This window comes from Nelumbo nucifera, chromosome 1 (genome assembly GCF_055504915.1).
Source record: "Nelumbo nucifera cultivar China Antique chromosome 1, China Antique-T2T, whole genome shotgun sequence".
Taxonomy (NCBI): Eukaryota; Viridiplantae; Streptophyta; class Magnoliopsida; order Proteales; family Nelumbonaceae; genus Nelumbo; species Nelumbo nucifera.
The window spans coordinates 196,049,336-196,064,455 of NC_142649.1; the positions used below are offsets into that span (position 1 = coordinate 196,049,336).

The following is a 15,120-nucleotide window of genomic DNA, read 5'->3' on the forward strand; positions in this document are numbered from 1 at the left end:
CTAATGGATGGTTCTCACATAATTTAAGAAAAACATTTTCCATAAACAACTTAATCAAACAAAATTTCAAAGTCTATTGGGAAAAACACTTTTTTGGTATTTAGCTGATGCCAGTTTTCTGATAAATTGTGATAGAACCAAACACCATCAACAAATTTGAATGCACGTTAGGTCTAGGCACCTTCAATCTCTCAAATCTTCTATCCAGTGTTATCAATTAGCAGAGCAGTAGAGCTGAAGAAATTCAAAAAACAGAATTGTTCTACATGCCAATCATGCCAGCATTGCTTTAAAAGTTTAAATATTTTGGACAGCAATAGAAATGTGAACTTGTCATCCACAGCGTTGTTAGATTGCAGATAACGTATGTGTTTGATTTTATTTACGTTTTTTTCATTTAATGTTTGTACTCTTTTTATTTGTAAAACCGAGAAAGGTAATAATTACAACTGTTTATGACAATTAGTGGCGTCATTAGGCACTACATCAGCGTAACAGTGGAAAAACACTTGGTCATTTGTAGAAGTTTTAAAAAATAACTTCCCCAAATGATAAGTGTGCATAAAAACCAAAATCCACTTTTGTTATTCTCGATGCGAATGGAAGAACAAGAGAGGGAAACTGCTGAAGTGACACCTATGTGACAGCATTTATTGAATAAACGCCCACAAAACCAAACACCCTGAATGTATCCGCTATCTCCAAAATGTTAATAACCTCTGTGTCTTCAGTAGTATTTTTAGAAGGAAGCAGCATACCAAACTCTTTGGTCTCGAAAAGCAAGTGTAGGGGGACTCTAATATGAAAATTTCCATGCATTGACGCTTAAAGCGCCATTACTAATAAAATCCTTGCTCTAAAGCTCGGTAATAACCAAAAGCTGATTGACATGAAAGAGATCTCACTACTCTTTATAAAACATTATAGAGATCTTTAGGGGGTGTTTGGCAACATGCTATATCATCTTTTTTCAAAAACAAAGCCATATTGTGCATTATTCATCCTAAGCGTTGCATTGGACAGATTCAAAGTAGGGGTGCAACTTGGGCAGGCCCAACCCGAACTTTAACCAATCCAGCCCAAAATTTTACATGAACTAAACTTAGAATTTTGGTCCTTAGATGAGCTTAGGCCCAAGAATTCAGGCTTTTCTATTATTTCGGCTGAACCAGCCTAAGTGTAGCCCTTTGATAGCTCGAACCCCATCAAACCCTTCTGTGCCCCATTTATTCTTTTCTAATGACCTTTCCATTTTTGCTAAAGTAATAGTTAATCAAATCAACTATATTATATCTATTTTTGAGGAATTTGGTTTCCTTTCTAGAGAAACTGTGGATTTCTAGAAATCCACCACATTCAAGATTCCCAACATCCCGTGGAGACTGGCCAAGACAGAAACTTGAATGTAAGAAGTATTGTTCCAAAGAATCATGCTAAGTACTTTGAACTTCCCCTCATCACAAAAGTTGTTTGGAGAGTCTAGACCAACCAAAACTCGTGGCTTGATATGATCCTCTTAGATAAATATCAAAGAAGGCAACCATTTATTGATATGAAAATAAAGTTCAATTACTATTGGGGGTGGAACAGTGGAAGGATTTCATTCTAGGCCTCCCTATTAATCAAATATATAGGCAATTTGGAGCTCCGACCTATGGAATGACTTTTGGCCTGATAAAACTATCTCTATGAAATTTTCTTCTCCCAGGACCATGGCCAAAATCAACTAGTAGGGTGACTGGAATCTGTTTTTTTTTTTTCTTTTTTAATAGAATCAATCTTACCCTAGAAAATAATTTAATAAAAACAAAGCTATTCCTTTTGCTTCATTAAATCAAAAACTAGATAATTAGGTATGGGCCGTATGGCATCTCAATATCAATCTTACCCTACAAGCTGGTCTTTGGCTCCTTTGTGAAAAAACTCCCGACTAAAGGCCAACTTGTAGCCTTAAACTTCTAAATTCAAAACTTTGGTATTTTCTGTCAGAACGAAGAGGAAACCACTACCCATTTCTTCAAAGTAGGGGTGATTATTTTCAGCCCTATCTGGGCCCAGGCCCACAAGTTTCCAGGCCTGGCCTGGCATATCCCATAATCACCCCAACTTCAAAGGATCGACTATTTAGTGTCAACATTTGGGAACTAGCCTGAGAACAAATTTAAGTAGAAATAATTCAACAATGGCTAACTAGATCCAAGAAAATCTGAACTGAATTATGAAGAAAGAAAATTTAAATTTTGTTACTCTCTAGACTATATTTGAAAGACAAAGAATGATAAAATCTTTAGAGGCATTGCACCATTAGTCTATATATATACTCTATGGACTATACATATATATATATATATATATATATATATATATATATATATATATATATATATATATATATATATATATATATATACTTAACACCAATGATGATAAGAGGCAGTGTTTTCAACCCGTTGTTGACCTAGCCATTCGAACCATCACTCGGTCAGGATTCCAGGTCCGATTCAATCAAGACCCGTCAGATGGTCAAAAACCCTTGACTTAGTTAAGAATCGTTCGACCTGGACGGTTCAATCGTTGATCCGTTCAACCTAGTGACCGGGTTGCAGGTTGCGCACTCAATGCATACAAAACTTTCGAAGGCCATAACTTTGCATTTTGATATCCAATTAGGGTGGTTTTTTTTATTTTGGGTAATTTTTTGAGATCTATACATCTGAATATGATGTAGGTGCTTTGCCCTGTTATTTTCACAAAAAAAAATCTTTTTGGCCTCAAATTATAATTTTTAATATTTTTATAAATAAAAAATTATATATATATATATTAAATATAAAACAATGCATATAACATATCTAAAACATATTTATACACATACATATACGCATATGCACGTCCACACACACACATATATATAGATAGATAGATAGATAGATAGATAGATAGATAGATAGATAGATAGATAGATAGGTGATGATGTGACACGGTCTAAACTGTTTGATCCGACCGATCGAACCGATGACACACAACCCGAAGGCAAAAACGGTTCAGCCTCCTATTGGTTTTTAAAACATTGACCATAGGGCTTGACGCAAGAAATTATTGCCATAATAGTGACAGTGTCACAAAAGAACAACCAAGTAAAGCAGAGCAAGTGGCTTACCACATGCAAATGGTATTGGTGGACTGTGGGCAATCAGAATCTTAAAACTAGCATGGGAAAAAGGATTCAAGGAAGTTTTCTTGGAATATGACTCTTTGTCCAATATCACCACGCTCATATGATATATCCAAAAGCTTGTGAAGATAGAGATTGGATCGTAGTTCACTTGGATATCAAATCTGGGAAATGAACTTACAGAACTGCTTTATAAAGGCAAACAAATGTGCTGACAGCCTAGCAAACCTGGTTATTATAAAAGCGTCTGAAATTCTTTGTAGGAGACTCTGGCCCCCCTGGGGACGTTTGATAATAGCTGAAAATGCTGAACTGAATAAACTTTGTCTTTGGGGCAAGTTTGCTTTTGCGGAAGTTATTTACTCAGGTACGGAATCATTTATTTATTCATGTTCTTTATTTGTTAGGTAAATAAGACCAATAACTGTTTTAGTCATAAAAATTCATTATTAAAATGGGTAATTTTGTCCCAAAATGCTTATTTTTCAAATTTTCTCTTCATATGAATTATTATCCCAAATCCTTTCAATCTCCTTTCTGAAATTGATTTATTTTCTAAATTTGCCCTTCATATCAATCATTCAAAGGTAAAGCTGTAACTCATGCAACCTATGAAATTGATTTATTTTCTAAATTTGCCCTTCAAAGGAGGTTTTAGCAATTTACCCTAATTTCTGCTTTACGCAAAAGTTTGAAAGCAAGTGAAAGGAATTAGAAGTAGAAGAAGACAGGAAAGAGCCTGGACCACAGACTTGGATCAATGTTGGGTTAGCTTCTCATTATCTGTGCTGAGGGGGACATGAGTGGATTGGACCCTTAAATGGGCCATTCTTTGTGTAGTAATTAAAATGAGGCAAATTGTATGATATCCTCTTAAGTAATAGACATTATTGATTTAATGTGATGACAAGTACATCTTAATAAAAGTAAATATATTGTATGTAGAAAAATTAATTAATTGATTGAGATCTGAATTTAATTTAATGTACAATTAATATTAATAAATATACTATAATTGAACTAAAAAACATTTGAGCTAAAGAAGTAATATTACATTAAAAAATTAGATTGAAACTCGATTCTGACAATAAAGTTGGGTAATCTAGCCATGAATTTGTTCCACTTCCACTCAATCAATGGAGTCATTACCATGGATGATAGGACAAAGCCCATTAATTAGACCAACAAGCAGATTAAGGCCTTCCTTCCTCCTGGGCCTTCCATTGGTGGCTTTGAACTGGAAATATCTGCTGGGTGAGCCAGAGATGCTACTTGACTTTTCATTGGCCACATTCAGAACCTTCAACGCGTGCATTTGGGTTATTCCCAAAGCCCAAGAGGTGGGCTGCTGATTGGACATTCTTGATGCATGAATTTATGGGCCATGCGTTGCCCAACTAAAGGTAGTACTTTCAATTGAGGACGATAGTTTTTAATTCTTGTTTTTTTATTATTATTTTTTTAGGTAAGAAGGATGATGGAATTCATGCTACAAATTCTTTATCCTCATAATTAATTAATTCCACGCTACACTTTTGGTTGCATTGTTGCTCGCTTTGTCCATCCTTTATCTTAGCGGTTGGTAGAACTTTTTCACCCAGTACAGACTACAGACTACAGAAATGAGCAATAAGCAATGGTTGTGCTACTTGCCCTCACAAAATGGGGCCCAGGAAGCTATCTAAAGAGATTTTGGGTGGTATATTCAAGCCATTATTTCTTGGAACTATGATAGCTCTAGCTGATAGCTTTGAGGAATAGTTAATTAATTAATAATAATAGAGTATCAAGTGTCATCCGTTTGTCTATCAAACACAGACCAGACTAAAATGAAAAAGCCAGCCAGCCATGAAGTGATTCAACATTCCACTCAGAAATTGAAATTTTCTGGGTCCAGATCAGGCCACTGGCCACCATGAGCTGTATGCCTGTATGGGGATTCTAGGAGTCCCATGTTTATAAGGGCAGTTCCCCCTTTTTAAAAGATATATGCTCCATGTCCACAATCAAATTAAGGTGAATGAGGGAAGGGGTGCTCCTACTTGGTTCATTTAATCTTCCATTGGGATTATTAATTATGGGTCTTTACTACTGAAAGCTAGATTTGGAGTTTTGTATTAAAAATTCAAAAAAGAGGGGATGTAGTTCAGATGGTAGAATGCTTGCTTAGCATGCAAGAGGTACGGGGATTAATACCCGGCATCTCCATTATATTAAAATTTGAGTTTTGACCTCCTGGAAGTCCTCATGTTGCACCCCAACTTTTATTTATTGTTCTAACTTCTATAAAAAAATTCAATAAGGGAAAATCCTGTATGATGTTGGTTTGTCATACATGATACAGAATTACAGATCGATTGATTAATGACTTGATCACCTTAATTTGATCAATTTAATGGAAGATGCATGTATTGGTTTCTAATTTATTAACTTATTTAACTTGGTATAATATTTGGAGTCTCTTACTTTCTAGTTAAAAGGTTTAATTTACCTGCAACTCAGCAACTAATCCAAATAAACAACTACAATGTATACATGTGCATGATTTGAAATTACAAATATTTTGAAACCAATCCGTAGTCGATATAACTTTGGAATGCGGATATAAGCTTTGTTGGGTTGGGTTCCTTAAATATTGTGATATTAGGTAGTCTTAACTGTGAATTCAAGTAATTCAATTCATAGATCAGTAATTTGAAAATTCTTGTTCTACTTCTGCATGTTATGATCCTCAAAATCCTGATAGACACTTCTCTATTCTATAAGATATAAGAATAGGAAAAATAGTGCATTATGTTAGACTCCCATAGCTAGTTATATTCTATTTTTAATTTTTTGATGACAAGCAATCCACTAAGTATGGAGAATATTACTAGTGTTGAGACACTTGAGATAATAATTCTGCTTAACTAAGTAAAACAGTTACCAATCAGATTTGTTCCTCAAAGTTTAATTTCTTACAGCTCCAGTAAAATTAAGAGAAATTTTTTATTCAAGAAGGTTTAGTAAAGAATGTTGCAAATTCAAGTAGTAGCTAGTTGTTTAATCATTTTAATTTGTAGGTGTTTATAGCAAAATTAGGTGGCTCTAGTTTTAGCAGAATCACTATGGGTTTGTTTAGGTGCAAGTTTAACCAACAAATGCACTAAAGATTTAAAGCTAATTAGCATGTTAGAAGGGGGATATCATGATCAAGATTATATTATTTTAATTTCTTTTCTTGCCGACAACTTATATTTCTCCAAGATTCCATGAATTTTCTCAAACTTTTTTCCTTTTTTTATCTTTTTGTCATATTGGGATCATTGGCTAGGTAATAGGTATATGGTTCAGGGTGTAGAGTCCTTCCCTGGGAAATCTGCTAATGCCATGTGTTCTAGGGCAGTAGAGCTTGCTTATCTCACTCATTGACTCTTTTTCATGGTGAGTATTAGAACCAAGCAGCATTTTCCTCCTTTTTTTTTTAAGGAGAGCTGATTTTTTTCTAATCCTTTTTCGTTATGGCCAATGTTGATTACAAAATACTCTCATTGGCTGCTTTCTCTGTACATATTTGTTGTCATGATTTTTACTTGATGTAATGTTTTATCATCATCATCTATGCCTTGTCCCAACTATAGTTGTGTTTAGTAGTACCACTGTTTAATTCTATCTAAAATGTTTTGGGTTGGCCGGCACAATTTCACATATACAAGTATACAATTGGCTAGCTGTTTATGGATGAAACTGACAATACATTGAAAATGTTTGGGTGGCTGTTTGTAGAAACGTCAAACTGATGTTTCTTGCTCTGAAGGGGTGAAGTCTAATCATTCTAATCTAGCTAACTGAAGCCACTCTCATAAGTGATGTGACAAATGCATAGCTCTTACCAATTAGTATTGATCAACCAAAATGTTTTCTACTGGTTAAAACAGCAACTGTACCAAAAAAGAAACCTATAATATATAGAGTTGGCTACATGAATCCTGCATTGCCATTTCCCTTCCATTTCAGAAGCGGTCTCCTGAAAGAAAAAATAAAAAAAAAGTGTTCAAACACACTGAAAGAATGGCACCCCCCACATTTCATATGTTAAATTCATGGGGAGATGTTTCCAATGCGTAGCTGAATGGTGTACTCTTCACCGCACGATTTTGTTTGATGCCATGTTTACTCTAATGTAATTTCATCTTTAATCTAAAACATGGAAAACAAATTAAAGTAAGCTAATAATAAAACTTTGGAGCAACATGTCAAATAACTCTTTTAATTTGATTGTACATGAGGTTGTTTTGCTGCCCTCGGGGTCCCTGGGCACTGAGCTCGATCTCTAATTTGGTCATTGATGGTGTACGATCTGATTACTCCTAACTGAAGGACGATCCGAATTCCAGATGGGCGGCGAGCTAGATTGATCTGCAAAACAGTCTATCAGAGAACCCGGGGTAATTAACCCGGCAAAGTCGCTCCGATGCTTAAGTCAGTAAGTATGCTGTAAATGCGAGTTGAATGCTTGAGAGTTTGAGTGCTAGAGAATAGAGTAATCACACGTACCTTTGCCTTGAGGTTTCGAGTCTTTATATACTGGGGTAGCCGTGGGCTTCACGAAAGAGCTCCGGGTTCTCCGGGCTATAGAGATAAGGTTGGTTCCGTTTTTTGAGGAGGGCGGTAGGAACCATTCAGTTAGGCATCCAAGCCACATTCCAGATAGGGATTATTCAGCCAGGCATCTGAGTCACCTGCAAGCCAAGAACTGCCGAAATACGCATCATCAGTCATGGAGGATGCTAGGGAACCTAAGGCTATGTTTGATTTGAAGGAAAAGGTAAGGAAAGGTAGAAAAATCTTTGGAAACCTTGTATAGGTTTCCATGTCTTTCCCTTCTCTTATCTACCTTTTCCTTCAAACCATACATAGCCCAAGTGTTTCTCTTGTAAATATCCGTTTTTTTTTATAAATTTCCTTCTTTCCTTCTCAAAAAAAGAAAAGAAAGGAAACCAATAAAGTATCAATCAACTGTGAAGCGAGTAATTTTCACGGCGAATATGGGAGATACTTTAGACTCTATCCACTTAGACCGAGGCTCATTCATTAATTAGGTAAGAGGTCACCACATCATTTAGTGCAAGTGACATCAAGTATAGATGTAGCTACTGGCCTACTGCATCATTCTTATACAAGTCGAGATTTGGCCATGGACCACCCTACCTCGAAATTGTTGTTGAACCATTTCATTTAGTCTTAGAGAGTCCCGATATTAATAATTTAGTGTACATTATGATCAGGTGATTCGTGATCTTGTTGTTCTTTTTTTTATTACCTGAATTTGATGGTTTTTAACAGTATAATACATGATTGCTTCACAAACAGTTTTCCCAGCAAGTAACATATGTTTCAATTAATCTCTCTTCTCCGGATAAGACATATATGTCATAAGAGATGCTTTGAAACTGTCAACCAAACCATCTCTTCCTCTCAATATTGTTTTCTATTTTTTTTTCTGGCGGATTGGTTGCAATTAATTGAACCTGACCACGGTGCAATTCAACTAATCTATGTGCCATTGAACTAAGAAAATTTTAATCAAATACTAAGAATCAATCAGATGGATTCATATGAACAGACGAAGACAGTGTTGAAGGAAGAGATGGATGATGACTACTTAATTTCTTATAGTAATCGATCTCTTTTATCTACAAATTAACCACAGCAACTAATAAACCTTTTTCTTTTCTTTTCTTTTCTTTTCTTTTCTTTTCTTTATTAATTTATTATAATCAAGAGCTAGCATATATCTACAAGGGTAATACATTCATAAGACCCATCTGAACACTTTATAGTGTATGTCTATTTGTTTTCAAATAATAAAAGCACAACGCATTTGATCGAGCTGAGGGACCAACTTTTGTCACCTTTTCTCTTCGTTTTTTGCTGTTTCATTTTTGGTGGGTGAGGGACCCCTTACTCCTCTTAGGACAGGAGGTTCGACTCACAAAGATTACATAACTTAAAATCTGGGCTAAAAGGTCATAAAGGTGATTCACTAAATTCTAGTTCAGTTTTTAATTTATATCGTTTTTTTTTCTTTTTTCTTTTGCCAGCCGGAGAAGGCAACAACTGTAACTAATATTACTGCGTGCCGAGAGCCGAGTATTAGGGCTTGTCGCCCATCTCTAGCGTGCTCATGTCCATGGCTATGTCGTTGAAACAACCAAAACCAAACTCTTCCACCCCGAAGTCTTGGTAGTCCAACAACCATGCACAATTCTCCTCCCAAGACAAACTGCCGACGTCGTTATAGGTTTCTCCGGCAGAAGTTGTCGGAAACTTCCAAGAGGCTTCCACAAGAGGCTTGTCATCTCCCCACAGCAGGCAACTCATTAACGAGCCTTGGCCCCCGTTGTTATCCGACAACCGAGACTCATCGCCGGAACAATTTTCCGCTGCTGAGCTCGAATTCTCCTGATCAGGTGTGGTGAGACGTCCATTGTTTTCTGGGGAGGGCAGTCTAAGCGTTTTCTTACTGGAGTCCGGGTGACGATCAGCAGAAGTAATAGAGGAAGTTACTTGTGTAGCAGTAGTAGTAGCAGCATGTTTATGAAGGGGTTCATGGGTCACTGGATCAATTCCCATCTTGGTAAGCTTTTTCTTGATGTGGGTGTTCCAGTGATTCTTAATCTCATTATCAGTTCTTCCAGGCAACCTTGCTGCAATCTTCGACCACCTGAGATAACACGGAATCCCACATTATGTTAAACAGCAGACCAACGATAAATGAACTTGGTTTAATATTATATTTCATTAATTTTCAAACCATCCACAGTCCTTTACTGTAATCTGGGGAGCTAGGGATGCTTCAATTTCTTTCTTTCGTCAACACGAAAAATGTAAAATCATTTCAAGTTTCAACACCATGACTGGCCTTGATAAACTTGATCATTATTTTTAATTTGATATATTAACTATCATATTAGGTGGGTCGTAACGATGAATAAATAGTTCAAGTTGACTAAGCTTATTCAAATTTGGCTGCTTCCTGCAACCAACCTGACCTGTGACTGTGAGAACCGAGCAACACAACAACAACTTAGGATGATTGATGATTCGTTAGAGCCTAAGAGGAGTAAAAAAATGTGTGTGTGTGTGTGTGTGTGTGTGAGAGAGAGAGAGAGAGCAAACCTATTTCCAAGTCGGGCATGGAGGTCGATGACCAGTTGTTCTTCAGCTTCAGTAAGAAGGCCTCTCTTGAGGTCGGGTCGAAGGTAGTTGGTCCAACGAAGGCGGCAGCTCTTGCCACAGCGGAGGAGTCCGGCGAGCTTGGGGACGGCACGCCAACAACACTGGCCATTGGTGAGGATGAAGTTAATAAGTTTCTTGTCCTCCTCGGCCGTCCATGGCCCCTTCTTCACCCCAAGCTTGTCACAGCAAGGTTGTCTGCCCATCACTTACACCAACACCACTAGAGAATAATTACAGATCCAACTCTCTCTCTCTCTCTCTCTACTACTATCTACTCCTACTATACCCTAAAACACCCTAAAGGCTAAAACCCCCACACCCACCTTTAAATAAAGCTTTTACCTTTATTTGCTGCGCAACCAGGGATGACAGAGAGGGGAGAATTATAAAAATATGAATCCTGGTCCCACCATCAGTTTCAGAATGGTGCCCCCGAACTGCAATAAACCTGTTCCCGTGTCTTTTGCTTCATATGATTGCGATGGTGGATGACGGCAGACCCAACGGTAGCGCTACATCTAAGCATTTTTCCCACTCAATCCACTCCTCCTCTCCTCCTCTCCTCCTCCTGGTTGCACTCTTACTCAACCACTCCATCACCTATTTCGTCATCACTACGCTTTGTTGTCCGTATCCTGCCAAATTGTAGGGTGTTCTTCATCAAGGTCTGAGATTTAGCTGGGGAGAATCTAAACTCAACAATATCAGCCTATTCATCAACCCATGCCGTTCGTTTGTCTTCAGTGGGCCACCACTGGTATCACATTCACATCTCATCTGGTCGGGTCCTCTTTCCACAGGCCATTCGTGGCCTTTGACTTACAACAGCTAGCAACTATAAGATGATCCATCTCCTTCTGTGTAGGGTCAGCAGTAGTACTGAAACTACATTCCTTGGGCGCCCAGCTCAATCACATTCTACCACGGACGCTTAAATCTGATCAGAGACAAGAATGAAGAGAAAAGTAAAAGAAAATGGTTTCTTATCTTTGACCCACAAACTTTGTTCTTGTTAATACCAACCCAACCTGTACCCGGGTCCACTTTTTTTACACATCATTAAGACTGTCCGATCAGTATCATCTGGATGTAAGGCCATCAGAAGGTGGCCCACTGATGATATTGATTTAGATTGACATGTAGTTTAAAATCATTCAATATTTAGACCTTCTTTTGGACAATACGCTGTTGTGCTATTGTTTGTTTCAGCTTTTTACATGCCCAGAACCAGATAGACTTTAAGTATAGTTAACTGTCCTTCTTGCTTCATCGATCTTAATTTGTTTGACCAAGAAGCTTATTTGCTTGGTGTTGAATGGGGAGGAGGGAATTTCCACCCGACCCGACCCGACCCGCCAACTCCATCCCGACCTCTCCCACTCCCATAGGGAAGTACTGGCCAAGCCAATTCAGGCCGTTATATTTCCCACCGGATCCGAATCATGACCTGATCCATGCCAAACCGAATGAAGAAAAAAAACAAACTTTGTGTACAAGTAAAAGATTTGTGTATGTTCTTGATTAAGGATAGAAGACGTCAGCTACAACCCATAGTATGTTTGCCCATATTTGGTAGAACATTTATAACAAATGTACTAAAATTAGATAATTGATTTCTATTGTACTATACCAAAATCCAAATGTACTAATTTCTTGTCATAAACTAATACATTTCTTTATGAATTCACAGTATTAAACCTATATTACACTCAATGAGTTGATCACCATCATATAAACCCAGTGCCTTCAGCATTCGTGATCTCTCCCTCCAGCACGCAGGCCCACACTGGACTGAAGAACCTTTACTGTAGCAGTTATAAATGATCGAGTCGAGGATCGCCGTAAAAACCATCCACATCCCCTAACCCAGATCACAAACTTTAATTTTGGGCCTGACCCATTTCTGGTTCATGGTGGATGCTACTGTGAAGACATGAACAGATGACTTAACGTATGAAGCGGACAGATCGAAATCGACCACACCGTGGTGACCCAGTTGGGAGAAATTTGGGCCCTGCAGTAACTGTAATGTACGATAAGCTCAAACACCACCATTGACGGACAGACCCCACTTGAAAAAGCGACTCCCCAGCTACCAAATCAGAAAATAAAAATGCTTTTCAGCCCTGAAACTTGAAGAATGTACAGTGCCTTAGAGGACCCAATGACGTAACGTGTGAGTAATGGCATCGTCACATCTCAAATACAAGTAAACCTTCTTAAACAAACAAACAAAAAAAAATGTGAGGCTAACAACAGCAGCCAGTAGGGAGGAAGAGAGGAGGAGGAGAATGACGGGAGGAGGGTTTGATCTTTGATGAGTGTGTTTAGTAAGTCCAACCAACACAGACTTTGAGTATCATGTCGGCAACATCCGTGCCTTGCGGTTCTCATTGGCCATGGCTCAGCCAGTCAGCCGCGCCCAATAGGCTCTGGCCGATGCGCCCAGGCCACGAGTCTATTCGGCCTAGGCGCAGGCGGCCTATCTCCGCAAATAGAAAGGTGATCGACTGTGCTGAGTCTTCTCCGTAATAAATCTATCCAATAAAGACACTTTTCTAAAGATCGGATTTCTTAAGTTTGATTAAGAAATATAAGATAGCTTTAGCCTCATGAGTCGTCGTAAGCTTGTTAATTACGATGATGATTGATTAGCCCTCTAGGCCGGGGTCCAATGATTTGTCTTATATGAGTTGGTGGAAATTAGGGGGGCAGGGGGAAAAAGAAAAATAGGGTTTGAAATACTCTGTTCAGTGTTCCATGTGGGGGATTAAATTCAATGTGGTTGAAAACTTGAGATGATTAATGAAGACCAAGTGAATATATTTTTTAATTACTTTGGTTGCTTTAGAATTAAGGAAACTTGGTAATTCTATCATTTTCTGAAGCACCCAATTTAAGTCTCACAGAATTAAACTTTTATAATCACTGTTTTGGATCTTAGCAGTTTGTTTGATTGATGATGGGTATTGGATCAACTCATTGGATTTTATGTAACTTGATTCCATGCTTATTCTTGAATCACCTGCTCACTCAAATCATCTACTAATTCAACATTAATTATTATTTTTGTCTTATTGGGTGGTTTATTATTGTTTTTCTTTCTTTTTTTTCTTAAATCGTATTTACTATTGTGTTTTCTTTCATTTTTTATTAAATCATGGTTCTGTAACTTATTTATGCACTCCACTTAGATAATGACATAAGATAGAATTAGACACGATTAACCAATTAACTAGCATTTTGCTAATCTCCAAGAATGTTTAATGTTTATACAATTATAAAATGAACATGTAAAGTGAATTTAGCGTGGGGATTTTGTTGTATCTGATGAGGGCAGATTTGGCCCTCCAGTGAAGTTGCGACACGTGGCACCTCGTGACAACTAGGCAAGCCCCCAGGCAACAACTTACCAAGTTGGTCCCCCCCGGGGCGCCGGTCTGGTTGGCCTGGCGTGACCTGGCGCGGCCTGCGCGCAACCTGCGCGTGGCCTGCGCGCGGCCTGCGTGAACTGCGCGTGGCCCGCGCGAACTGCGCGCGGCCCGCACGAACTGCGCGAACTGCGCGACCTGGCCGGATGAGCCTGCCACATGCGCCGACCTGGCGATCTGACCCGGACACAGGCACCGACCTGGCGATCTGACCCGGACACAGGCGCCGACCTGATGACCTGACCCTGACACAAGCGCCGGCCTGGCAACCTGGCCGGACACCGACCCGCCAACTGACACAGGCGCCGACCTGGCGATCTGGCCCGGACACAGGCGCCGACCTGACAACATGACCCGGACACAGGCGCCAACCTGATGACCTGACCCGGACACAGGCGCCGACCTGGCAACCTGGCCGGACACCGACCCGCCGACTGACACAGGCGCCGACCTGGCGATCTGGCCCGGACACAGGCGCTGACCTGACAACATGACCCGGACACAGGCGCCGACCTGATGACCTGACCCGGACACAGGCGCCGACCTGGCAACCTGGCCGGACACCGACCCGCCGACTGACACAGGCGCCGACCTGGCGATCTGGCCCGGACACAGGCGCTGACCTGACAACATGACCCGGACACAGGCGCCGACCTGATGACCTGACCCTGACACAAGCGCCGGCCTGGCAACTTGGCCCGGACACTGATCCGTCGACTGACAGGCGCCGACCTGACAACCTCGAGGAGTTCATCACCGCACCCTAGTTCTGACGGGATATGACGTCTTACCATTTGAAGGCTTTTTACCCACCTAACCCGCGAGGGCACCACTATATAAGGACTCCGACCCCCAAAGCCAAGGGGAGAGAAAAAAGAGTATGGTAACCCCCGCTCTCTAGCTCTCTCATTTCTCTCCGAGCCCTCTGTAATCAGAATGCTAACTTAGGCATCGGAGAGTCCCCGCCGGGAAAATACCCCCGGGTCCTCTGATTCAGTTCCCGCAGGTCCCTCAGCTCCCGCCGTCTACAAAGGAGAGAAAGTCACCTCACGCAGGGGGTAGTCGGGTAGCGCTGCACCAGGGAGCTCCACCATCCTCTGAGTTGCAGACCGCCTAGGAGCAAGTCAAGTGACGAGTTCGCCAGGGAGCACTGCCGGACAGTTCGCCACTACCCAGTTCGCCATCAGGCAGTTCGTCACCAGGCAGTTCGCCACCAGGCAGTTCGCCACCAGGCAGTTCGCCATTAGGCAGTTCGCCACTAGGCAATTCGCCACCAGGCAGTTCGCCACCAGG

General features: G+C 40.0%; 1 protein-coding gene across 1 annotated transcript; it reads right to left on the minus strand.

Annotated features, from left to right (window-relative positions):
* Positions 1-8,874: 8,874 nt before the first annotated feature.
* On the minus strand, positions 8,875-10,728 carry LOC104602266 (MYB-like transcription factor ODO1). Its single transcript, XM_010265887.3, has 2 exons — positions 10,337-10,728; positions 8,875-9,881 (listed from the first exon to the last, which is right to left on the minus strand). The coding sequence occupies exons 1-2, from the start codon at positions 10,597-10,599 to the stop codon at positions 9,311-9,313; spliced, it is 834 nt and encodes a 277-aa protein (XP_010264189.1). The 5' UTR covers positions 10,600-10,728; the 3' UTR covers positions 8,875-9,310.
* Between the last annotated feature and the right edge of the window lie 4,392 nt (positions 10,729-15,120).

Excerpts from the sequence above, each read along its gene's own strand:
- LOC104602266 (XM_010265887.3), bottom strand. The coding sequence starts at position 10,599 with ATGGGCAGACAACCTTGCTGTGACAAGCTTGGGGTGAAGAAGGGGCCA. Across the intron at positions 9,882-10,336 it reads CATGCCCGACTTGGAAATAG|GTGGTCGAAGATTGCAGCAA; the intron begins GTTTGCTCTCTC and ends GTGTTATCTCAG.